General features: G+C 49.0%; 1 protein-coding gene and 1 long non-coding RNA gene across 6 annotated transcripts; one reads left to right on the forward strand and one right to left on the reverse strand.

The window, feature by feature from the left end:
• The first annotated feature begins 182 nt into the window (after positions 1–182).
• Positions 183–25,281, forward strand: LOC131108790 (uncharacterized). The gene is made up of 5 exons (XR_009120539.1): positions 183–617; positions 1,271–1,337; positions 11,485–11,633; positions 22,769–22,869; positions 23,250–25,281. It is a non-coding gene; the product is annotated as an uncharacterized LOC131108790 (long non-coding RNA).
• On the reverse strand, positions 486–10,118 carry LOC131108788 (xin actin-binding repeat-containing protein 1). Of its 5 annotated transcripts, none has more exons than XM_058060111.1 (9): positions 9,852–10,118; positions 9,628–9,780; positions 9,489–9,552; positions 9,049–9,414; positions 8,847–8,919; positions 7,663–7,808; positions 6,434–6,481; positions 1,810–6,166; positions 624–634 (listed from the first exon to the last, which is right to left on the reverse strand). In XM_058060111.1, the coding sequence occupies exons 2-8, from the start codon at positions 9,735–9,737 to the stop codon at positions 2,099–2,101; spliced, it is 4,875 nt and encodes a 1,624-aa protein (XP_057916094.1). In that variant the 5' UTR covers positions 9,738–9,780; positions 9,852–10,118; the 3' UTR covers positions 624–634; positions 1,810–2,098. The 5 variants fall into 5 exon arrangements, 3 of the variants coding, with proteins under 3 accessions (XP_057916094.1, XP_057916093.1, XP_057916095.1); XM_058060110.1 differs by having other exon boundaries at positions 6,434–6,484; XM_058060112.1 differs by lacking the exons at positions 8,847–8,919; positions 9,049–9,414; positions 9,489–9,552; positions 9,628–9,780; positions 9,852–10,118 and adding an exon at positions 8,264–8,380 and having other exon boundaries at positions 6,434–6,484.

A 25,281-nucleotide genomic window follows, 5' to 3' on the forward strand; every position in this document is an offset into this window, starting at 1 on the left:
CTAATTTTTCACAAACTTGATTTTGTTTCTCATTACATTTTAAATAGTCTTTTTCAACTTTATGCTACAAAAATGACATTATTCTGGTAAAATTAGAATTACAACTTCATTTTTAATATTTTACCTTTATTCTTGTAAAATGACTTTGTCCAATTTTGTTGTTTTTTCGTTTTCTTGTTAAATCATATCAATGCAAAAACCCACAAATGGCCCCCAGGGCGCACTTTGGACACCCCTGGCGTAAAAGAACCTAAAAAAAAACGTGAAACTCAAAGTAAAATAGACAAAATTCCTAAATGTGAAATATCCCAGGGACATTTGAGTGGGATATTTTTGGTTGGATTGATTCCTCCATCTCAGGATGAATGTCGTCAGCCGCCATCCACTGAGAGGAAGAAGAGGAACAAAGAAAGGTGATGGAAGATGAATCCGTGATGTGTCATCGTGAAGGACAAAGACGACTCACACGATCCCAGAGGACGATCTCGGCCTTCATTGGGGGGTCTTTAAAAGCCATCGGTTTTTGTGCTGAGCGCGTCCGAAGCCCTCGTCGTAGTTCCCGCTTCTCCGGAACAGTTGTTGGTAGTGAAATATGCAGTAGAACTCCCCATGTAAAGGTGTGTAATTGAACACGCTATAAAGCAGCAGAAGTTTTGTTACATGTTTTCTTTGTGTCCACTGACTAGACAGGTTTTGATTCCAGATTGCTGAATTGTGGATTACATAGAATCAGGATCGAAATGATTCGGGATCGACAGATTCAGATCATTAGGATTAGCGTGCAATAAATACCGCTCATAGGTGTTTATAATACTAACAAAAATAATCACAAAAAGGCTAATCAATCACGCAAATGTTTAATTGCACACACACTCACTTTCAAAGGTCTTTCTCTAAGTTAGCTGATGAAACTGTTGCTTAAAACCATTCACCTCAAAAGTGTTGCTCATGTAGCAACAAGGCAACAGTTGCCGGCGCTGAACGCACCCCTGCAGTACACACGGTTAGCTCTGGCTATGCTAACAGAGCGCTCAAAGACAATTTTCACCTGTCGCTATGCCATCCTTTCAGTGACACGCTCCTCACAACGACTAGTTTTAGCTCTTAAAACGCAGCTAAGAAGGCCTAGATGACGGCGATGTTGTTATGAGTGAGGAAAAACAATAATTTCCTGGTTTTCACTTCCTGGTTGGTGCAAAATGGCCGCCTCCATGTATTTCCAGTTTCCTGCTGCTTTGATTCTAAGCTCTTTCTTGTATGCTTTAAACAGTTTGGTGACCTAAAGCTGCTTTCACTGACTTCCCAGGCCTTAAATCATCTTTGGAAAAGCTTAACAGGTAAGTGTCATCAACTGTGATTTACTAATGAGTGATGAAATTGTCTGTTGGAGGCCCAGGTTAGTTAACACCCCAGCAGTTGTTGCTAAGTGATGTAACAGATTCCATTTGACATGAATTTGGTGTTTTCCTTGCACTTTCGTTTAATTGTGCAGTTAAACTCTTCAAAGCACAACAGTCTTTAATCAATCTGAGCTAGTATTTAGATGTTTTATTTTAACAAAAGTAGTTGTTGAGCCATTGCATGATCAAAATGATTAGTTTGAAGCCAAGTGTAAAGAAGAATAAAAATCACATGTACAAGCTTGAATCAGATTTTCAGCCATTTTTGTTTTGCTTTAGCGGTGGGCGATAGCCAGTGATAGCAAGCCATATTACAATTGAGTATTACCATAATACAGAATGATTAGCATCACCGTGACCTTTGAACTTTGCATTGATTGCGACTGATTTCATTGAATGAAAATCTCACCTCAGAGTTTTCTTGCACTTTTTACAGCAAAAGCAACTTTTGTGAAAAATGTATTTGTCTGCCGCCATTTTTTCCATGGGATAAACGGGCTTCAAACAGGCCGAGCACATCTCCGGACGCGCTGCTCGAAACTGATGAGACAAGCGAGACAATCGGGCGCTTTAGACGCTTTTTATGTCAAAAAAGAAAACAAAAACAACTGACAAATCCATCCCAGCACGGCAACATGAGAGCAGGACTGCGACTTCCTGATTTGCGTACCCAACCGCATCGGTGCCACAGTTTGGAATCAGTGACCGTAGTTGTTGCTAGGCAGCATAATCTCGGGATACGTGGCAATCTGACGCACGGCCGGCCTGACCTCTGCCTGGCCTGTGGGGGGCGTGGCGTTTTGGGTCTGAGCGGTGACCACGGTGGAGGTTTTTGACGAGTAAATCCTGTTACCGCAGGCGTCCGTCCTCTCGTAGTTTTCTGTGATGGTTTTGGCGCTCCCCTGGAGGTCAGTGTGCACCTCCAGGACGCTGATCTCTCGCTGTGGCGAGCAGCGGGCCTGCTTGCTGCTGTCTGTCTTCCTGATCAGACCAGGACTGCATTGAAGGATCGTGGTGGTGCAGAATGTCTCCTCTGGTTTTTGGCTGTGCTGACACGTTGGGCAGATGTTGGCTTCTGGAGGCAACGCCAGCTCCGCTTTGTCTGACTTTCTCGCCGCTGACTGGATGGAGATGAAAGCAGGTGAAGATGTGGGACTCCTTGTGGGATGTGGGCTTCTATCAAGGTTGTGATCACCAGGTGGCGCCGTGGAGCCCTCTTGTTCTTGCAGTTGTTTAGTCTTGCTTGAGCCGATGCTTATTTTGCTGATGTTAGCAGAAGATCCGAGTGACTCCTTAAACAGGCACGAGAGGCCAGCTATGTCCGAGTCGGACTTTAACGTGGAGACAGAATAGAGGGCCTTCTTGATGGCGTCCTCAATGTCCACCAGCCTTGCTAATGTCTGCTCTTTGAGATTCATGATTTCCTCGCTGGCTCTTTCCAGATCTCCAAAAACGTGAGCCATGGAGGACTTGCTCTCGGCTAGTGTCGGCATCTCCTCTTTGTGTTCCGTCTTCACCGGCGTGTCTTTCTTCTTGCTGCTGTGGACAACCCAGTCGGGGACGTCCTCGAAGACTCTCCTCAGTGACCTGACATCAACGTTGCTCGTGTCCTCCTCGATTTCTTCAACTCGACTGAGGATGCTCTGCAGCTCCTCCTGCTTTCGCAAGTTGTCAAAGATCTCCATGGCGGCCGAGATGTTGCCCCGCATGATCTCGTCCATGTGGACCGACAGGCGCTGTCTCCGCTCGTCCTCGGTCTCCGTCCTTCCCTTCTTTGGCCGCAAGGCGACCTTGGCGTCTTCTCCAGTTATCCGCTCGTCTTTTTGTCCAGGTGGATTACTACACGGCTGGCTGAGTCCAGGAGGTTGTCCCACCTCGGGTTTGTCCTCAGGTTGAGCTATTTTCACTCTCTTGGGTTTCACAGGTGGCTTCCTCTTTGGAGGAGCCGTTTTACTGGCAAACTGGTGGCAGACCTCATCTACATCTACGTGGGCTTCACCTTCATTCATGTCCTGTGTGCGTCTCTCCTGGAGATTCATGTCTTTGTCGTCTTTGTTCACAAAGACGTGGATTTCCTGAGATGTTTGTGACCGTGTTTCATTCCCAGCAGGTCTTCCCTGATCCCCTCCATCTTGTTCTACGACCACACCGGCGTTTCTGTGAGACAAATCCTTGTCATGTTGATCTACATGAGCTGTGTTTCCTCCGTGACAAAGCTCAGCCGTTTGCTTCTCTGAATTTGTCGACTGTCTCTTGGGTTCTTTCACTTTCAGGTGTTCAGGTTTTGGAGGGATGGCCGGTTTTGGTCCAACAGTCCGTCTGCTTTTCTGTGATTTGTCTTTGCTTGTAGACTCTGCGTTTGCAGTGAGCTTCCCTTCTTCTCTGACCTCATGTTGACTTGAAGGAGATAATGTTGCTGAGACGTCTTGGTTGACTGTCTTCTGACCAGAAACCGCATCGGTTTTCGGTCTTTCTTGAGGAGGTTTTGATGAGTTGCGGTAAATCATTGCCGCTCTGAAATCTCCTTGAGTGACGTTAATGTTGGACCTCTCCAGCGAATCCAAGGCTGCTTTCAGTTTCCCCTGAAGGACATGTTCCTCTTCCTGTGGCTGTGAGGATGCTTCTGAAGCATCTTTGGAGACCACAGCAGCTGGGATGTGTTTTTCTGGGACCTCCTCACCTTTGTGGATTTCCTCAGAAGCAACATCCTGAATATCTGGACCCGAATTGATGCTCAAGACCGTCTCTTCTGATTGGCCACAGTCTCTGGGTGGTGTGGTTTGTCCTGCATGCATCTCCTGTGAGTCAACCGCTTCTCCAGATTGCTGCTTCTCCTGCGACAATTGATGTAAAGATCTGGCTTCAGTTGTGGCCTGCTGGAGGCTGTGGATGGCAGTTTGGAGCTTGGAGATCTCGCAGTTGTCTACCGCCTCCACGGATTCAGCTTGGAGGACCGTGTCTCCACAAGGTGTGTCAAACTGCAACAGACCGATGGCGTCTTTTGGTTCTTCATGAGCTTTAGTGTTGCACTCTTTGTCGTGTCCAGGATGGGGGACATCAGCAGCCATATTGGCTGTCACGTTTGGTCCTGGAGAACTTGTGGATTTGTCAATATTTTGTCTCGGTTGGCTTGGTTTTTGGTCTCCAGAGAATATACTTCTCAGCCTCTTCATATCCACCGGTGCCCACTCTTGAGAACTCTCATCTGCAACCTCGCCTCTCTGTTCAAGATCCATCTCTCTGCTTTGTCCCGTCGTCTGTTCTTCAACCGTCGACTCTGCCTGAAGAGTTTTCAGATACTCCAGCTCTCCCCTCTCAATACAGCTTCTGAATAGTTGGACGTTCCCCTTGACCTCAGGACTGATGGGTCCTTGGCAGGTCTTATCTGAAGAGACGACTAGGGACTTTGTGTCTGAGCAACGCCCCTGTAGAGGATGATATTGTCGCACATCTTCCTTATGACTGTACTTATAAAGGGAATAAACCATGACGTCCTCAGATCTGCTGGTAGGCTCCTGGATGATGACTCCTTTCCTCAGAGAGTTATCTTCATTCAGAACATCCTCAATAAGCTGAAGCACATTGGCAGTCTTACAGTCCTGGTCTTGGTGCACGGGCACGTTTAGCATCAAGCTCCTCACGGTTCCATCACAGGCCTCCTTCAGGTACGTCACCTGTGGCTTCAGGTTTGCTCGGGGCAGCACACGCAAGATGAAGTTCTGGAAATTGCCCTCAGAGACCTCTTGGCAGTTCACCTCAGGTCCGCTTTGTGATATGAAGTACTTGGCCTTCTTGGCTCGCATGGTTTCGTTCGCCTCAATGATGGAGCCGTCGGCATGAATGACGTTGAAGCCATGGAGAGAGTGCAGGGATTCCTTGAGGGTCTCCACCATGGTTTCTACTTCATCCTTGTTCTGCTGTCGGATTCTGTCAAACGGCATTGACTCGAATAAATGGGCTCTGTCCTTAACCTTAGAGGGAACATCTTCTACTGCTGGATTTGCTTTCCTTGTGTGAACGTAGGAATGTTCTACGTTTTGTGAGATGAATGGGTTGTTCTGCATCAGTGCCAACCTGGTTTTTATACTGTCCTGAGATTCCTCCTCCTCTTCATGACCGCCAAGCGTTGGGCTGTGGGAAGCGCTGCATGGTCTTGGTTTGTGGGCTTGCTGTTCTTGGATTGACCCCGTGGTAGACACTTTACACTGGGGCTTGTTGTGGAGATCTAGCTGAGATGTCTCCACACACTGGCTCTCAAACATCCTTCTGGTTGCTTGTACGTCTATTCTTGTAGGCTCCTCCTCGTGCTCTATGTCGATATCCGGGCTAGAAGCTAGTCTTGGGTCAGAGTCCAAGACTGGTTGAGCGAGACTTGACCTCTCATTTGGCTGATGAAACACAGCTGATGTTTTACTGAGGTTCCTTGTCTCCAGCGTCTCCTCAGCCGTGCGCATCCTGGGGTTGGAAGCTGATACTTTATCACTCGGGTCGCAGTTCTCAAATATCAGGCGTCTGGCGCGGACCTCTCCCTCGTATCCGCTTTCATCAGCTGTCACCTCGGAGTCTGAGTTGAAGACCTCAGCAAGCTCCTCATCCACCACCTTGTCCAGCATGGTGAGCTCAGGATGCGTGTGCTTCAAGAGTCTCCTCAGCTCGCATTTCTGACGCTGGTGGAACAAGGTTTCTTTGGCACTCTGGGATTGTGGCCGCGTCCCGAGCTGACGTCCGAGGTGGTCATCTTTACTTAGCGGGGCGTCTTCGGCCATCTTTGAAGAACAAAATGATGCGTTCATCGTTTGGTACGTCTGATTTGGAGATATTTAGCACCATGCTCCAGACACCCAGAGAGATTACCTTGGATGCACATTGTCAGTTTGTTAGCCCAAGTCCAACGCAAGGCACAGCTGTGTGGGAATCCAACCACTGACGGTTTAGTCGTTGAACACAAACCATGCGGAAACCTGCCTGGTCATGACCATGCAAATCCAACGCACACACACGGTCGTGCCAAATCACGTGAATCTGGAACTTACCCTCATTAGCGTCGATCGCCTCCCTGCTTCAGATGACGGATCTGCTGCCTGCTAAACAGAAAGACGCTCATGCTCCGGTTTACAAAAACAAAAGCATTTAATGTTAATGTGTAATAAAAGTACTGTAATTTCCGGACCGTTGAACGCACCTGGATAGAAGCTACACCCGCCAAATTTAAAAAGAAATAAATAACTGTACATCCTGTGTACAGGCTGCAGCTGTCAGAACAGAACGGCACGCTATATAAACCTTGCCATCCGAAAAAGGAAAAAGCCGCCATTATAGCGAGGGACGACTGTAGTCCAGAGTTGAGGGTCAATTATTTAGCGCAGGGGTGCTCACACTTTTTCAGCATGTGAGCTACTTTTAAAATGAGTAAAAATGATCTACTCACTACAAAAATGCAAAACATCTATTTATTTGTACGTACAATGTATGTTGATGTACCTTACATAACCAAATGAGCCAATATTGCAAAACACACATAATTAACTATTAACATTTTTTGTAATTACCTGAGTTTACTTTGATGACTTGCACTGAATTGAACCAGCCAGGGATGCATAGTCCGGACAGTAGCTGCTGATAGCCAGCCTCAAGCACACTTCCAAATGTTTATCAGTCATGGATAATATCCGTATCACAATATCCGTATAATATTCCATATCCGTATGGAAGTGATATGTTTTTTGCCTTTTTACTTGGTCCAGTTTTTGCCTTTTTACTTGGTCCAGCTCCTTCACTCATTTTAGTGACCATAAACTTTAGCGAGGGCTTTAAAATCTCGCAATTCGCCGACTAGCTTAGCACTTTGCATCGTTGTTTACGCATGAGCGGTGACCTAAAGGTCAAAATTCAGTTGTCATCTGACTGGTTGTCCTGTATGTCAATCAAGTAACGGGGATGGATGATAGGCTGACATCGTAAGTTCTGCTGCACTTAGAGACGTTGTTTGATTTGATTGGTCGCCCGAAGGGCAACATTCAGTTGTCATCTGAATGGCTGCCCTGTATATCAATCAAGTGACGGCATTGATGCTGGGATGATATTTTTTTAATGTCACGCCGCGATCGACCAGCGATCGACCAGTACCACCTCCGCGATCGACCGGTAGCTCGCGATCGACTTAATGAGCACCCCTGATTTAGCGCTTATTCCAAGAGCTTAGTTCATGAACGGACACCTATCAGTGGCTAGCATAAACTCTTGATGACTGGGAGATAGTTACCTCCTTTAAAGGTGTCTGCTTCGCTTCCTGAGTTTCCACCTTGGACAGGTAGATAGCAGACAGAGCTTTGACTGACACGCACAGTTTCTCCTTTTCCGGGAGGAAGGCGTTTTCCCTGAAGTCAGCAATGGTCCGCCGCTTTTCATCTGCAGACACAACACGGCTTCACTCGTACAGGAAGGTATGACGCCGCCGCCGCCGCCGCCGCCGCCGCCGCCGCCATCAGAACGGAACGGTCGCAGTAATCCATTCTCGCTGTTACGCTTTTGGATACGGCGCTTTCCAAGCTTCATTGTGACAGCTGCTATGCTATGCGTCACAGTTAAAAATATAACACTTGCTGTGGGAAGGGAGATACTCGACTCCACTGACACACATACTGAAGGACAAGTCAAGTCATTGTTGACTAAGCATGGAACGGCGGCAATGTTTTTAGCCAAGATGTAATGCTCTAAACAATTGATGTATCGGAATTCACATTCCAATAAGCAATCGGAGGCTGCTATACGTTGTGGTAGTGGTTTTTCATGAAAACATCCAAGCTGTACTGTACTGATATGCATGCAGTATCTGGATCAACACAACACGAAACGCTACTCACCACCAACAAACCGCTCCCATTTCTGCTTCCTCTATCCCTGTCTGTATGAGCGTCCTCCAGTCGTATTCCGCTGGTACGTCTTTGCCGCGCTCACAAGCTAGCCGCAACTCCTGCCCCGTAGTGACAGCTGACCGCCACCCACTCCCCTGCGCTTATTCTGGACTGGCTGGACGACTATTTCTGTCCCGCACTGGAGTGGCCCACCGTGCTCACACACCAGCTGTCAATCACTGCCCCTTCCCCTTCATTCACTGGGCTGACCCAGAGTCAGCGGGCTGTCCAGGGAATATTTAGCTTTTGAAGACTCGCGTGTCCGTGTTTTTAGGATTTGAGTTTTTCTCACTTTGAACAGCCCATTGTGATTTCTTGGTCGAGAAAGCAACTACACCAGGAAGTGGTGCGTTTTTTGTCAATCTATTATTTTTATGAGGGTGCAAAGATCCTCAAAGGTAAACATATGCTTTTATAATGCGTCATGACAAACACAGGTGGGTGAATTAATGAGCCCCCTCCATCCAAACCACATGGAACCACATATTAATTTCTGACTTGAATCTGGAATATCATTTTGTGTCATACTCACCAGATTCACAGGCTACCGTTCTTTCAAATTCACCTCCTCCAGTTGTCGTCCTTCTTTCTGCCCGACTCACCACCTAAACAAATAAGTAAATGTTCAGCGATACGACCTGTCACACCTGGCCAGAGCCCGGACAGGAACATACAAAGGTTTGGAGTTGTTTGAGTTACATTTCATGGCGCCTTAGCCGACGGCTTGTAGTCACCTTTTCTGGCGGATTGTCCTTCTTTGCATCACTTTTGGTTTGGTTCACTGAAGCACGAGGAGTCCTCCGCTTCTTTAACTCTTCCATCTCTCCATTCATTGCTGACTTGGCTTCCTTGGACGGCGTTGGGACGTCTGCCGCTTTGACGCCGCTCTTCGGCTTGTTTGGTGCCGGAATGGACTCAAAGCGAGCCTTCAGGGCCACGATGGACTCTGTGTTGTTTTGAAGGCTCCCCGTGGACTTACTGCGGCTTAAAGTGGTTTGAGTCTCAGTGGGTTCTTGTTTGTGGTTTCTGCTCATTGGTGGCTTCAGTTGGAGCTTCTTGCCTTGCAGTGGGCCATTGACAGGTGGGGGGGTTACGGATATCTATGAGGACACATGCATGTGCTTTATAGACTTCATAGAGAAGCACCTGATTGAGTTCCAAAGTGAAAGCTTACCTGCTCAACCGATGGCTTCTGATCCCTTTCAGCGTTTCCCTTTGAGGCGGCGTCATCTTGGTATCTGTTTGGGTCATAAGGTTGCGTTAAGGATGCACATCTTGCATATCGTGACCGATCAGAAAACCGCTTCTTCAACCTTGAAACCAACTGGGTCACGGACACCGTCCTGCTGAGCAGCCTTGTGTCTGTCCTGGACGTGGAGACGCTTCTTAGGGACTGGCTTCGTGTGATCTTGTTCCATTCCATGGCGATTGCTGGTGTCCCAGATTGTGACGGTGAAACGCTAAACCTGTGCCAGATGTCATGGAAATGGTTACATGCTATGCTCAATTGTCAGCTATTGAAGGTAGAGAACCTTACCTTCAGAGATTTTGGTCCAGTGTCTGCTCCCTGAGACGATCCAAAGTCCTTCCGTAACGTCACAAGAATCAGGTCGTGAAGCTATGTGATCAAAGTCCGTTTCTGTCCTGCTTACGGCTGACTGCATTCGGCGATGTTACCTCTTCACGTACAGTATGCTAAAAATCTACGTGACGGCTACAATATGAAAGGTTGCATTGTTTATTTTTATCTTATCTTGGCGTTGCCAGACGTAACCTTGGCGAGTGAATGTGAAAGTGATGCTGCATGATATGATCGTGGAGGGAGGGGTTGGGCTTCCTCATCCAGGTCGTTACACATTGACTAGTTTACAGTGCAAGATAGCCACCATGCGCACACAGTACACATTTACAGCCGTGATATGCTAATCTTTCTTGACACGAGTTCAGCTTCAAGGTGCCGTCTGCCATGGTGGGGTAATAGCATTCGGATGTACTATAGCCCGGCCTCACCCTGCTTTGAGTACGTAAACTACGTCCTGCATATGCACATGTGCACCAGTTATGATTATTTTATGTCTGCAGGGCTCTACAAATGTTAATACCCATATTTGGAAAGTCGTAAACATGTTTTCTATGCTGTAACTATGAAAACATTCCATTTATTAATTACTGTGTGACAATTTCTATGCAGTTTAACTTGTAATTGAGGAATACATAGACATTTTTGGTCCAATCTGTTCTCTTCAACCACTACCAGTGGTCTATGCTAGCCGATGGTGGTCTTCTTTGATTTGTTTGGTTGTCAACTGGAGCCGTTTGACTACAGCAGCATCAGTTTTGGAGTGGACCCTTCTTGCTGGTTTATAGCACCATCTTGTGGCGAGGAGTTACACTGCACATGAATACAAAGCTATGTAGTTGACACGTGCAGTCTATGTTTGGCCACCGGGGGGCAGCAAAACAAGACAAAGCCAACACAACCGCTCTTTCAACAATTGTTATGTCGAAACCTCCTCCTGCTGTTCGAGTGACCTTTGACACGCTATGGTATTCCCGCTATTTGTAGTGCTTCACATCAGTGGAAAAAACACAAACGTGACACCGTGCAGTGGAGCTCGGAGACACAATGGCCGCTTCTGTCTTTCCTCTGGCTTTGCGTTAATAAGTCCTCGGACAAAGAAAGCAGCTAGCAAGCAGCACTCACCCCCAGGGCAAAAAAAGAGAGATTCATTCCGGTCCACCTCCCCCCCCTCCTCTGACTGGAGCCCCCACCCGTCCCTCATGGGGCGGCCTCTCAGGGCCTGCACACATGAAAGGGATATTTGATGTGCCGCCTTTGGACTGTCAAGTGTGCAGTCTTATTAACGGCAACTTTAGGGGCCTCTTTCTGTTTTTACTACAAAAAACAACAAAAACGAGATGGGGGAGGAGATTTTTCAGCAACCTCATCTAACCTTGTTTGAGCAAAACACTTACCAAAATAAAGGTGGCTAACTTGTTTTTACACTTGAGTGACACGTAAGCGTATTTAAAAAATAACTGCAACAGTGCTTTACGTATTTGGTACTTAAAATTAAAATACAACTACAATAACAGATGTATGATGGTCACAGGTTGACAGTGGAACGTCTTTGCCAACATTTCCATTGACCCGTGTTCAACCCCCACAGGCTTCCATCCAGAGCGGCGACGCTGTCGGAGGAGTCTGCGGTAGAACCCTCGTCAGCCAGCAGAGGGCGCAAAAGACCAGGATAAAGATGTGCAACGTGCAGCAGTGAGGTTAGCCCAGGCCAAGCAGTGGAGGAGCAGGAGCATTCAGGTCAGCCCCAGCTAGTAAACAAACACACACAAGTAGACACACACACATAGACACACCTGACTCCTCACATGGCTGCTCGTGATGATGATGATGATAATAATAAGCATTATGACATCACAAGGCGTGTGTGTGTGTGTGTGTGTGACTCAGCAGCGTGTGTGTGATTCATACTTCTCCTACGAGTGACACTGAACACGTCAGTGAGCTCATCCACTGTGGAAAAGCAGCGTCTACGCTCCCCTATCGAGTGTTGTACGCCGTGCTTGGCAGTGCCGAAAAAGACGAATGCGTGTTCGTCCTGTTCCAAGAAGGCGGCTTGTAGTCACTAGCTTTCACTTTCATTGTTTACCAAGCTGGATGTTTAACAGAAAAGAAGCCTAGCTTAGCACGTTTGTGCTCGGTGCTGCATGCAAGTGGAAATCAATGTGTCATTAGGAAAAATCTTTGCTGCACCGAGGAGAGTTGTGCTTTCTGCAGCACACGCCAGCCATGAGGTGGGAACACCCTCCACATGCACGCAACATGAGAAGTGTGTCCCTCTGCAGGTGTGGAGGGCAGGGGGGGGGGGCTGGCTGAGGAGCAACGTGCCTCGGTACAGCTGAGTGGGAGTGACCTGGCCCTAAGCCCTCCCCTCTCCGGTCACACCGAGCTGCAACAGGCCCCGCCCTCCTCATTAGTCTTGCACAGACCGTGGCGAGGGCTCGCCCCGCATGTGTTTGTGTGTCAGCAGGAGCGCACGTTTCACACGTGTGGCCGCAGTGGAGGCGGCCGGAGGCTCTAAGCTGCTTTGAGGGCTTTTGGAGGCCAGCGTTTTGCTGCACGCCTGCAGGAGGGTGACGGCATAGCTGAGCATCAGGGTGGGGGGGGGGTACATGAAGTGTACATGTACCAAACACGGCTCTTGTTCAACAGGATGTTTCCATGCTGTTGCAACGATGCATCTCCGTTCTTACCCTGCTGCTTGAGCTTGCTTCCATGCTGCATTCTCATCATGATCTCCCTTGAAGCCTAAACAATTCCCTGACATGGAAAACTCTAGATCAGGGGTGGGCAAACTACGGCCCGGGGGCCACATCCGGCCCGCCAAGTGTTTAAATATGGCCCGCACGTTCTTTCCAAAGTATTTCATTGAAACTTAACATACAACCTGACATCATGGCTTTAGCCAACCTTTTGATGGTTTAGGTAGTTTTTTTTTTTAATCAATTTGTTTATTTGATGTGATCTGCTGTTTACAAAGTGCTCCTGAAAAAAAGCACACAAGCACATATAGCAGGTTGCATGACACCTTTACAGATACAATCATTCCAGGTGGACTGTTAGAATTATACGTTTAAAATATATAGTCTGGCCCCCCGTCAATTTTTGTAAAATCAATGCGGCCCGCGAGTCAAAAAGTTTGCCCACCCCTGCTCTAGATGATGGCGTTCCATGTGTATCACAACCTGTCCACGGCATTCCCATCTCTCATGAGTTGGTTGCACTGACGTGACGGGATTGCAAAGCTTTTAGGAGAAGAAGACTGGGTAGTTTTCTGCAGTTCTACTCCTGAAAGGAACACACCAGCATGCCAGACCCCCCCCCCCTTTGGATGCATGTCAAGAGCCGGAATATCAGCTTTCCTGCCCTGCGTGCACGCTGTGTACTCGCAGCCTCACCTTTGTCCCCCCGCCCCCCTGTCAACACACAGCGCCACATCAGGACGCAGCGGCGCTATCGTAGGACACCAACCACTAGCAAAGTGTTTTTCACGTTGCCAGGAGATAATTAGCACGGGGAGTTGACGCCGCCGCCTCGGGTGCATTTAGACAATCGTCAGCCGGTCCAAAGTATGTGTTTTTTGTGCAGGAAGCGTTTGTGTGCGTGCTTCATTCATGCTTCGTATTCCCTTCCTGTGCACGGAACCCCGCATGACCCTGCCGTGGCGCCAGCTGAGGCCGGGCTCTGGGAAGAAGGAAGAGGAGGAGGAAAGGCGGGGGAGGGCACGCAGGGAGAGTGTATGAGGACATTAGAGGAAATTTATGAAGCCGAAGAAAGAGAAGACAAGCATAAAATACTGCAGCAGCGTAGCAACACGGGAGAGGAAAGGGTGGGGGCTGGGGGGGGGGGTGACCAGGGTGGATCTGCTTAGTTTGGAATGGATTGCTCCTGTGTGTGCTCGCTCCCCTTTCATCTAATAAGCCCGCCTGGAGGTGAGCGCTACGCCAGAAAACAAGTTTGTGGTTGGACTGTGGGTCAGCCATACTTTTTGTAATGTGCCCCCCCCCGCCCCTCCAGGGACGTCACTGTGTGCCGCTTCTGGAATGTCCTGTAGACACGGAGCCAACGTAACCAGAGGCCGCCTCTTATCTCATCACTCCAACTGTGACACTTTGTTCTGACCCCCCCCCCCCCCCCACACGTCAAATATGCACATACTGCATGTACTGTATCTTGTGTAAACACACCAGAGCACTGCTTGTGTGGCCGCATTTTACTTGGAAGAAACCAACAACAAAGGAAGAAAAGACCAGCTGTACCAGTAGACTCTCCTAAACATGACATGCAGTCGTTCAGGACTGCAATCTATTTGTGGTGTGTGTGGGAGACTCAGTGTCCAAATAGTATGTTTCAAGTACCTTGCTTCTACTATGTCACAAGCACTTCCTGCTCGTTGATAGTTGCTCACATGGTGGTCTCGTCCATGGTCTCTTCCTGTGAGAGAGGTCTGATTTAGGGGTGCACCATATTGGGCTGATAAGAGGGGAATTATTGTTTTAATTATTATTAACAATATTTTTCTCCATCTTTCTTCTCTTGATCCCGGAATATTTTCATGTCATTTTCTTCTTTATTCTCAACTTTTTTCCAAGCTACTTTTCTCCAAGTTGCATCTTTATTCTTTATTTCTCATGATAGTATGACTTTCTTTCTTTAATATTTCAACTCTAAGCTTCTACAAATGAATATGATAATATTCAATTATTTAGGTAATATTCTGCCTCACTTTCTTGAAAGATGACCCCAAACGGCCCCCGGGTTGCAGTTTGGACACCACTGAAATGAATCAATGTAAACCCAGAGAAGTGTTCCTTGCACCCGCATCACAGCAATGTTTCTTGGGGTGTGTTGGGCCTCGGTGGGCCTGGGTGGGCCTCGGTGGGCCTGGGTGGGCCTCGGTGGGCCTGGGTGGGCCTCGGTGGGCCTGGGTGGGCCTCGGTGGGCCGGTTGTCTTGACCTTTTATGGGTTTGGAGTCTGGACGGATTTGTTGTGCCGCAGATCTGCTTTCTCACGGTGCTCACCTGGGACATTAGCCCAGTCTGATAGCATTGACTGGCTGCTAATTCAATCTGGGCCTGTTGAGGTGGCAGGTAAACGATAGGCCTTTAGTAGGTAATCAGAGCGGCCAATCACAGCCTTACCTGAAGCTGACCTCTCATTGGCCATGCAAGAGGGCTGGGCGGAACGAGGAGCGGAAATCCTGCCGATGGCGACCATCATCGCTGATCGCTACTTTGTGTCAAAGCCACCAGAAGAAATGAGGGCTGCTTTGACTTATTCTGATGTTTGGACATAATCTGGTTGAGGTCCTGTCACCTGAGCTCCGGCTCTCGTGGCGTTCCTCTCAGCCTGCCCACGGACGCTCCTGAGGCAGCACCACTGCGGTCACATTGGTTATTAATACACCGCACAGCCACAGAGTGCGCTCAGCGCAGGACTGAAAATATCTGACAGGCACTATTTATAGAGCCTGCAGGCAGACGGACGCAATCCACAGCAACGTGATCCAGCCTTTTCTGGAGTCGTGTTCCACAAGAAAGGACCTCGGCGGTAGGGAGAGCCCGCAGGTCAACAGTGGAACTTTCTGCCATGAAGGGGAAAGTGTTCCTCCAACGGAACGCCGGCACGTGACCGTCGGCGTTGAACATGTGACATAACATGACTGCAGGTGCGTCACCCTGCGTCGGCTGGGCTGGCGGCTCGCGGTGGCGGTGATGACATCGTGAAGGAATGCCGCTGCTGTCATGAACTCACGCTAGCTCCTCAGCACGCCCGTGTTTGGGTTGGGCGGCCCCAGGAGGGATGCAGGTCAGCTTGGTTTGGGAATCCTAGCCAGGATCCGGAAAAGGGGCGGCGACATCTCATGGTGCCAATCAAACGAGGGGGCTGTGACTTTTGGAACTGTGGCACCAAAGAAAAGGGGCCTCAAGTGTTCTCCCATTGGTTGGTTGGTTTGGTTGATTTCCAACATGCGTACAAGGTTATGTTGGGGTACATCTTATGTTTATCTGATGTACCCGTCACCAAAATATCACATGGACGCCCTGCGATGAAACCAAAACAGACGTCCACCTCCACGCCATGGCGCCCACCGCCCAGCCCCACGCAACAAGCAGAGAGAAGCTCACACGCAACGCCAGCCACGCTTCCCTCCCCGTGGAAGAATCCAATTGACCAGGAAGTCCTGCTAAGATAACAAATGAAGATGAATAGGGAACTAAAGGGCCGGGGTCCGCCCCTTATTGGCCCCTCATTGATTCATGTATTGATCAGGCGGCATGTCAGTAATATGGCCGTCTATTGAGTGAATCGTCAGTGTGTAGATGTATTGTCGGACTTCCCAGACGTCTGTTGAGCCTTTAGGGATTATTGTCCAGTGTTAAGCCATTCTATGATACCGACCCACGATGCTCAAGGTCGCTATCAAAGGTCACGCTAGCCAACCTTTTGACGTGCAGCATCAGTAGGGAGTTAGCTCTTCATCTGTGCACCATGTTAGCGTTGGAAACACAAAGCGTCTTTTGTCTTTTGGTTCTGACTTTGTCGTGTTAACCAACCCCCCCCCCCCACCCCCCTCTCGTCCTCATGTGCGCCACGCTCCTGCTGATGCTCGCCTTTTTTGCTGCTCTAGCACAACTGCGTTGATGTGAGCGCCTGTGACACGACTCAGTTGCCCCCTACAAGTCTGCTAGTGTGTGTATATATGTGTGTGTATATGTGTATATGTGTGTGTGTGTGTGTGTGTGTGTGTGTGTGCGTGTGTTAAACAGACGGACCGTCAGACCGGGTCCGCCTTTTCGGGAGACTACACGGTGTACTCGTGAGTAATATCAGGGCGCGTATGTTCCGCCTGTGCATGTGGAGCCGGTCACATGTTTGCGTCGTGCCTGTCTACTCACCTGGTGGTTGCCATGGGAACAGCCAGACGGCGGCAGACTTTGCACCCGCCTCCCCAGGGGGTTGTGAGAACAGAGAGGAGGTTTAAGGTCGAGGAAGCACTCTGGGACTGTTGGAAAAGGCGGGGTGGGGGTGATTGAGGGGACGTACACTCTTATGCCGTTTCAGGCTGATTCTTTCCTTCTTTGTTGTGGTCGAAGCCCCCGCCTTTTAAGCAACGTGGCGTGTTCAGGAATGCCAGACAAAGGTGCACGCATGATGGAGGCATGTCAGCTGGCGTGATGCACATCTGAGACACAAACACACATTGTGTGTTGTTGTTGTTGCGTATCAGTGCTGTCACTGTCTCATCATTTGCATTCCTCAAAGAGACAAACAGAATGGCCTCTGTTGTCGTGTCCTGAAGACAACCCGCAGCTGGACTTTTTCAATCGCTCAGCACTGCTGCACACTTGTTCTTCCACTCTCTCTCTCTCTCTCTGTGTGTGTGTGTGTGTGTGTGTGTCTCTCTCTCTTTCTCTCCCTCTCTCTCTCTCTTCCCCTCCCTTCCCTAATTGTGCTTCCAGTTTTTTTTTAAATGCTGACGCTTGAATACCAAGATGTTCCAGGCTTTATCGCACCAGTTGCACACTTCTCTCCTTTGTGTTTTTCCAGCTGCCCCCAGAGAAGAGGGGGGGGGGGGTGAATGTGTGTCTGTGTGTCTGTGTGGTGAGGTTTACGGTGTGCACTAAATGATGTTAAGGCTATCTGAATGGCCGACTTGTTTGCAAGACTGGTAGCCAGGGGACGCTACGTTCAGACTCAATAATATTTTGTCATTCAAGTGTCCAATCAGGTCATTTTACCGGCTAATTGCTAAGGAGTCCTTACAAGTGCTCTTACTAGTCATCACAAGGAGTCGGCAGGGAAAATCATTTATATCTACTCTCAACTTGCACGTCGCCAAAGGACATTGGAAGCGCTCGCTAATGTTAAAGAGGAAAAACACAACATGGCGATAACATACTCATCCAGCCCAATGCCCCCCCCCCACACACACAGCCCCACCAGCATGCTCTACTAAAGTAAGCTAACCCCGCTAGCTTCCGTTCATGCTACGCCCCACCAACATGCACTGCTAAAGTTAGCAAACCCCGCCAGCATCTGTTCATGCTATGCCCCACCAGCATACTCTGCTAAACAAAGCTCACTACTCTAGCTTCCCTTTACGCCAGGGGTGGGCAAACTACGGCCCGGGGGCCACATGCGGCCCACCAAGCGTTTGAATCCGGCCCGCCAGTTGCTTTCTAAGTAACTTCAACTTTTAACATACAAACTGGCAACATGACTTGCAAGTCGGATGTCTGATTTAGTAAAAAATAAACAACAAAACTGTCAAATTAAATGACATAGTTTGATGTGGTGTGATGTTTAAAGTGCTCCTAAAAAAGGGACATGAGAACATACAACTGATATAGGATAACACTTTTACAGATAAAATTAGACAAATAATTCAAGGAAAATAATAAGCATAAAATAGTGTGTGTGTGTTAAATATATGTTCTGGCCCCCCAGACAATTTTGTTAACTCAATGCGGCCCTCGAGTCCAAATATTTGCCCACCCCTGCTTTACGCTATGCCCCACCAGCATGCTCTGCTAAAGTTAGCAAACCCTGCTAGCTTCCCTTCACGCTATGCCCCACCAGCATGCTCTGCTAAACAAAGCTAACCCCTCTAGCTTCCGTTCATGCTATGCCCCACCAGCATGCTCTGCTAAACAAAGCTAACTCCTCTAGCTTCCGTTCATGCTATGCCCCACCAGCATGCTCTGTTAAAGTTAGCAAACCTCGCTAGCTTCTGTTCATGCTATGTCCCACCAGCATGCTCTGCTAAACTAAGCTAACCCCTCTAGCTTCTGTTCATGCTATGCCCCACCAGCATGCTCTGCTAAACTAAGCTAACCCCTCTAGCTTCCGTTCATGCTACATGGGAGGAGTTTGGTTCGGGTGGGGGTGGCTTAGTGTTTGTGATGAGATTCCGTCAAGTCAGAGTGCTCCGCCAGGGAAATACAGTCCAGGGTGTACCCCGCCTCTTGCCCAAAGTCAGCTGGGATAGGCTCCAGCATACCCCCGTGACCCAAGCGAGGATAAGCGGATAAGGATGACGGGGAAATTCCAAGAAAGTGCACTTTTGCTTTAAAACTGTTATTTGTTTATGAACCTCTCCAAAAAGCAACAGGGAGGGGGGGGTAGCCCTCAGCACTGCTCCCCCCTCGGGCTCATTACCAGGAGACAACTGTTATTCTCTCCTTACATGCTAAATCCCTTGTCCTGCTTCATTTTCTGTCATGTTTCCATGACAAGCTGTGATTCCATGCTGCAGTGGCGACACGTTTTAATTCCATTTAGTTGCTCCCTAACAGCAGACTTGACCCGGACCGCCGACAGTCACTTAGTAGTCAGCCGTGTTCAGGCCTTCTGAGCCCGGTAGCGCCTGTTCCTCCCTCATCGCAGCTGCAAGCCCTGGCAGCCTGGGGTGAAGCGCTGAGCAGCAGCAGGAATGCAAAGGGGGGAAGGAAGAAGGAAAAGGGAGGCGCACACAAACAAAGCAGAGAGTGTTGCAGCGGATGGATGGATGCATGGATGGATGGATGGATGGATAGATTGGTAGATGGATAGATAGATAGATGCCGTGTGAGATGACCACACGCACCAACTGAAACCATGTGAGAGGCCTCCCGCAGGCGGAGATTCTCTTACATAAAGCAACTCCGGCTGGCGCTCGCCTCGCTCTCACATGGGGGAGCATGTGAGACGCTCGCCGCCTTCCCGCCTCTTTTGTCTCACACACAAATATTGCGGCCAACTTCGCCTCCCGCTCCCGCCGCCACAGAGGTTAACACGCCCGCTCACCTCTCCCCTCAAGTCTTATTCATCCTTTTCTACCCCCCCCTCCAACATCCTCCACGCTGGCCAGAGGTCACCGTGATGTGCAGCTGTGGGGCCGCACGGGGGAGGGGCAAAAGGTGCTGAGTGCACAGGAAAAGGCCGCCCACGTGACGTCACGGTCGCAGCACGGTCTGTGCCGGACTCCCATCCCTGACATTCCCGAGTACACCAGTATGCAAATACTACATCCTGCAAATACCATACTGTACATGCTGTACTCCTTGTCCTGTAGGACAGCAGTACATGTACGTGTAATCAGATTTTAGCCACGGAACATTTGGCCTACCTATGTCACCCATGAAGGGGGGAGGGGGAGCCTGGGATAGGCTCCAGCCTGCGACCCTAGTGAGGCCAAACGGTGTAGAAAATGGCTGGAAACCAGGGATTACGTTATTATCTCATGTACCGTGTACCACGCCAGGTGGGGGGGCCAGTTGTAGTGCTGCTAATTCATTTAAAGGTAAAACTGCAATACCAGCGATACTGTACTACAATGTTTGACTGCACCATCAAATCGGGTATGTACGATAATTACAGCACACTGATTCAGGGTACCCAGGGTGTAGCTGGGATAGGCTCCAGCATATCCCCTAATGAGGATGAAGCAGCGTAGAATGAGAAACATGTTTTATTTTTTGCATTTTGTACCCAAAACAACCCAAGCGGTGATCTGGGCATGCCCTTATGCCCCTTGCTGGCAGTGGGCAGGGTTTGGGATGGTCATCCTACGCGTGCAGCAGCTTTGGCAAGGTTCCACGAGCACGAGCCAACGGTTCAGTGTTCCTCCTCCGTAAGTAGCTTTAATTGAGTGAATTAATCCACTGTTCTCCAAGAGGAGGGGAGGAAAAGGAAGCAGCTGCCTCGCTTCCTGTCACCTATACAGACAGTCCACTATTATCCTCACTCCCCGCGAGGGAAAAGATCCCTCGGATTGTTTTCAGTTTGTACACACATTCTGGGCGTGCTTCCCAGTCGGCAGGACGCCCTTGGCACCGCCAGACGTTGGGAGCGCTCCCTCCCTCCCTCCCTCCCCGCGTTCGTCACCTACTTCCCTGCCGGGACGGTGCGCCGGGCCCCACCGCTGGCCGCCTGAGCCAGGCTGCCGGGCACGCAGGCGGCGGCGTACACGGTGAACTAGACGGATTATCTTTGTCGAGGGAAGCGATCGAGACAGATTATCACATAACCGGCGTTTCCACTCCCTCCAGGGAACCTTCCAAAAGTCTGCATGATTATCTGAGGAATATGGCGGTGGGCTCGTTAGGATGCTCCCGGGAAAAGAACGTCCTCAAAAAGCCAGGCTTAGGAGCTCCTGACGATATCCGCCACATCGCAGCGACAATCTCATTTCACAATGTCCGACATAAATTGGCGGAACGGGACAAACTGTGAATATTTAATGAGCAGCCTCAGCATGAGAGGGCTTTTCCATCTCCACCGTGTCGCTTTTGTAGCGGCTCTCCAACATTGTCAGCAATGTCAGACCCCCCCCCCCCGGCCCATTATCGCCCTGTGTTTGCTCTTCACAAGAAGGGCAGCCGTCGCCGCGGGACAGCCTGAGTCCAAGGGTCGTGACCTCGTCGCCCGGGTCCGAAGGGTGACAGGAACTTGTGAGGCCTCCTTGCCTCGCTCCCGTGTTGCTGCTGCTTGTCGTGCAGACGGAATGACATAATATTTGGAAAGTTAGGTCACACACCAGCGCCTTGTAGTTTTTTTGGAGTACACGTCGTTTCAAAGCAAAAAAACAACCACTTTACGGGACGAGGCGTTTGTGCAAAGACGGTGTAATAAACAATATAAGTTATGTTTCATATATTATGTATCGTTATGTTTATTGTGAGAATAATTCATTTTCATCCCAGGCCTGGTGCCCACAAGACTATTTTGTCACAAGCTGTTGTGACACCCCCGCAAGTACAATCTAAAAAGCGGGCTTTCCGTTGACTGAGCTCTCGTAAATATGTTTTATGGCGGTCTTTTTTTTGGGCGGAAGTACGCACCAACGGGAATCTACGGGGGAGTAAAGTCACTCTCTTGGATCTAAACAGGCGTTTGACCGTGTAATAAAGTCGCTAATGGGCCAGGCGTTGACACAAAGTGGAGTGAGGAATAATATAGGACAGTAAATCTTGGCCGGATTTCTCCTTGTGGAATGGGAAGTACACCGGAATGTCACAAAGGATGTGTTGTCCAGCAGAAATGCGGACTAACACTTTCAGACGTGTTATTGGCTGTCCTGGGAGGGGCTAGCATGCCTCGAAGTCCGTTTTGGGATGTTTGCGTAGTCCGCAAGGTGATACTTGGAAGCGCTGCATCACCGTGGCGTCACTGGCGATGACAAACAACCTCACAGATTAAAGGTGGTGAAGACTTACGGCGTCTTGGTCATATGGTTGCCGCAGCAACCGTGACATCAATGCAGACATGGTGATGCATGAAAAAGTCTTAATAGCGGGGAGTTGTTGCCAAGCGACCCTGGACTCGGGATCTTGTGATCAGGGGATCCTCGTGGTGGGATTATATTAGGACTTTCAATCTGTCGACTTTTTTCCAATACACATACGGGCACCGTTTCAAAAGTTCTGATGCTGCCCTGGATCTCATGGACTCCAGTTACTTGGTTCCGGAAGCGACTGCAGTAAATGAATGTCTGTGATACAGGATTCAATGTTAACACGTGCTAATCTTCATAAATAGAGCATAGAAAACCTGTTTATGACTTTGTATGTAAATACATTATTAGAGCCCTGTAGACATGAAATAGCACCCCTATAGTCATCTTTATACTCCTGTTGTTCATTGTTTACAACACATTGCTAAACTCTTATGCTGCAGGGACTCGAGAAGGCCGCTAGCTAGCAAAATAGCGAGCTAACAATCTAGTGAGCTAACCAGTTAGCTTCAAAATTATTTCTTCTGAACTTTAGAACTACTTACCACTTCCTCACAGAATGGGAGGAGAGGTCACATGACTATGATGTGGGACATGATGCCTTCATCACAGCAGCACAAGACTTCTTGCGTGTAATTGTGGTGTTTTACTCTTCAGGGGCGCCTGCAGCCATTGGACTGCTTCCTTGGTCTACCTGGAGGTCCACGCTCACAAGCAGCCAGCGTGGGCTATGTAACGAGGTGCGTACGTGACTCAAGGTAAGACCACCCTCACAACGGCCGACTCATCTGCTGGTACGTTATGAATGAAGCCTCACGATTGGCCACAATAGTGACAATACTGACGCTAGTAAGCAGGGAGCTTCTCATGTAGACCTTCTGGATGCCATAAAAGTTCTCCTTGGTTGTGAATCTTGAGTTTGACCTTGAGTGCTGTCTGTTGGGCGGATTGGGACGGGCACGTGGCGTCATGTGCTCGGCCCGGCGCCCCCATAAAAAGAGAAGTTAAAAAAGGAAGCATTCTGGGCTACAATGGAAGATGGAGGTGCTTATGTCATGCTTATGGCTCGGGGCGAGTCTATTTATAGCGCGTGCCGGGCCTTTTATATCAGCCACAGTGGCCTTTTCATCCTCCGCAGACAGCCTGGCCTTCACCGTGGCTTGTTGACGTGGGTGACGCTTGATGACTCACATGGACACCACTATGAAACCATGACCCAAAATATACTTCAACCAAGCGCTGGTGATCGCCAAGGTCTTCACATCTTCTGATTTTCTCCACTATCTCATGTCCTGTTGCTACTTTTTGGAAATATTGTCCAATGGTGTTGGATTTCCTGCGAAAACAGACATGGCCGTCAGCAAATATGTCCGTCTGGCCGGCTGGCTTGTGCCGTGCAACATGATAGCCCTTTTGAGACGCGCTCCTGAGTCTTTCCCGCCGAGGGACGTCTCAGGAGCAGAAGGCGGCGTGTCGGCCTCACCGTCTTCTTATTATTCTGCCAACTGCCCTGTCGGTTGCCATGACAGCATCGGGGGAACTCCAGGAACCCCTCCACATTTGGCCTATTTAGAAAGAACCCTACCACCAAGCCATCCTGTGAGTGGATTGGTTTTCCGCCGACCCGCCCTCGATGTGGACCAGCTGGGACCACAAATGGAGGGGCACCTGAACCTGTAATCACCGATGACAAAAGCCTCCACTGCTCCCGATCCGATTTCCATCCCCAATGAGGAACGTTGGAAGCCGTGTCCCACAAGACATCCGACATGATCTCGCTCTTGTTTGGATGAACCCGGGGGGGACGCATTGTGGAAGGCGGCGGGGGCGTTAACCTGATGGAACGGATGCCAGCGAGGGTAGTGCTGTGATGGTACACCAAGCCAAGCAAGCACATGGGTGGGGGTGGGCGGTCAACCACTGACAGACCTTGGCTGTCACCACTGAAGCGTCCTCCGTCTCGTACACCGCTACCCTAGTTTACTTGAGCGATGGCGTCACTTTTGGAAATGAGGAAGTGCCACAGCTCGTCAACTAGAAATGACATCTTTGTCAATTTACTGTTGACATTAACGAATCAAACCATGTAGAACTTCATTCCAACAAGTATATGACATATTGAGGCAAAGTTGATGATTCCGGTCAGGGACCGCTCGGCTCCCATTCGGCGAGGATGCGTGGTTGCGGGTTGGAAGATGATGTTTGTCTGTCCTGGTCGCCGTGGCGTCTTGGCTGGTGTGAGTCATGTGTACCTTCCAAATCAGCCAAACTGATTCATGGCTGAGCCGATGCGGTGAGTCAGCCTGACATGCCTCCTCCGTAGCGGTGTGGGCTCAGCCGGAGTTGGCCTCCTCCCTGCTTTTGTCATCGCTTCTGCATGTGCTCGAACGCCGTGTTCTGCAGCGGAGAAAAAAACACGACGTAGCAAAGGAGCAAACATGGCGGCATCCAGTGTGCCTGTTTTTCCTGGAAAGTACTGCTTGTGTCAGGAATTGTAGAATCGCCACGGAATGTTTTTGAGCTGGCCATCTGTTTAGCATCTTTTGTTGCAATACCACAGTCATCCACAGGGGTCAGCAGTGAGTCATTAGGGTGCAAATGCGTTGTACTGAGTACTTAGTCCGATTCTTATGGGTAAAACTTCACCTGGTGGACGTATACTTGTCAACACTCCCTTATACCAGGAACACCCGTATTTTGCCCTTTACTTTCAGGTACATTTCCTGTATTTTTACTTGGAATCTGGTACTGCAGATGACAATGCTAACGATATCCGTGCCTGTGTTTGCAAATGTGACCTATGAAAGAGTATTTTTGTGTATTATGTGTTGCTAGGAGTTATCTTCCTTCTTGGTAGAAGTGAAATACCTGGTACTGAAATACCTATTTTGTACAATTTCCTGAAATTTCATTGGAACGTAAGCATTATTTGCACGCCGTTATCGTGTCCTTGCTGGTTTCCTTGACAACATGCATGAATATATTCCTCCAACATACACTTTGGACATGTCATTTTGGGTGTTAATGACCCAGGTAATTTTAACAAACAAATACATTTAATTGATTTGATACAAGTATGAAAAATACATGAAAAAAGTACAAATACAAATGGAAAAGTATAAAACAGACGTGACGGTAGAGCGTAGCTTCCAGGGTTGGTGTGCGTTGTT

This window comes from Doryrhamphus excisus, chromosome 21 (assembly GCF_030265055.1).
Source record: "Doryrhamphus excisus isolate RoL2022-K1 chromosome 21, RoL_Dexc_1.0, whole genome shotgun sequence".
Classification (NCBI taxonomy): Eukaryota; Metazoa; Chordata; class Actinopteri; order Syngnathiformes; family Syngnathidae; genus Doryrhamphus; species Doryrhamphus excisus.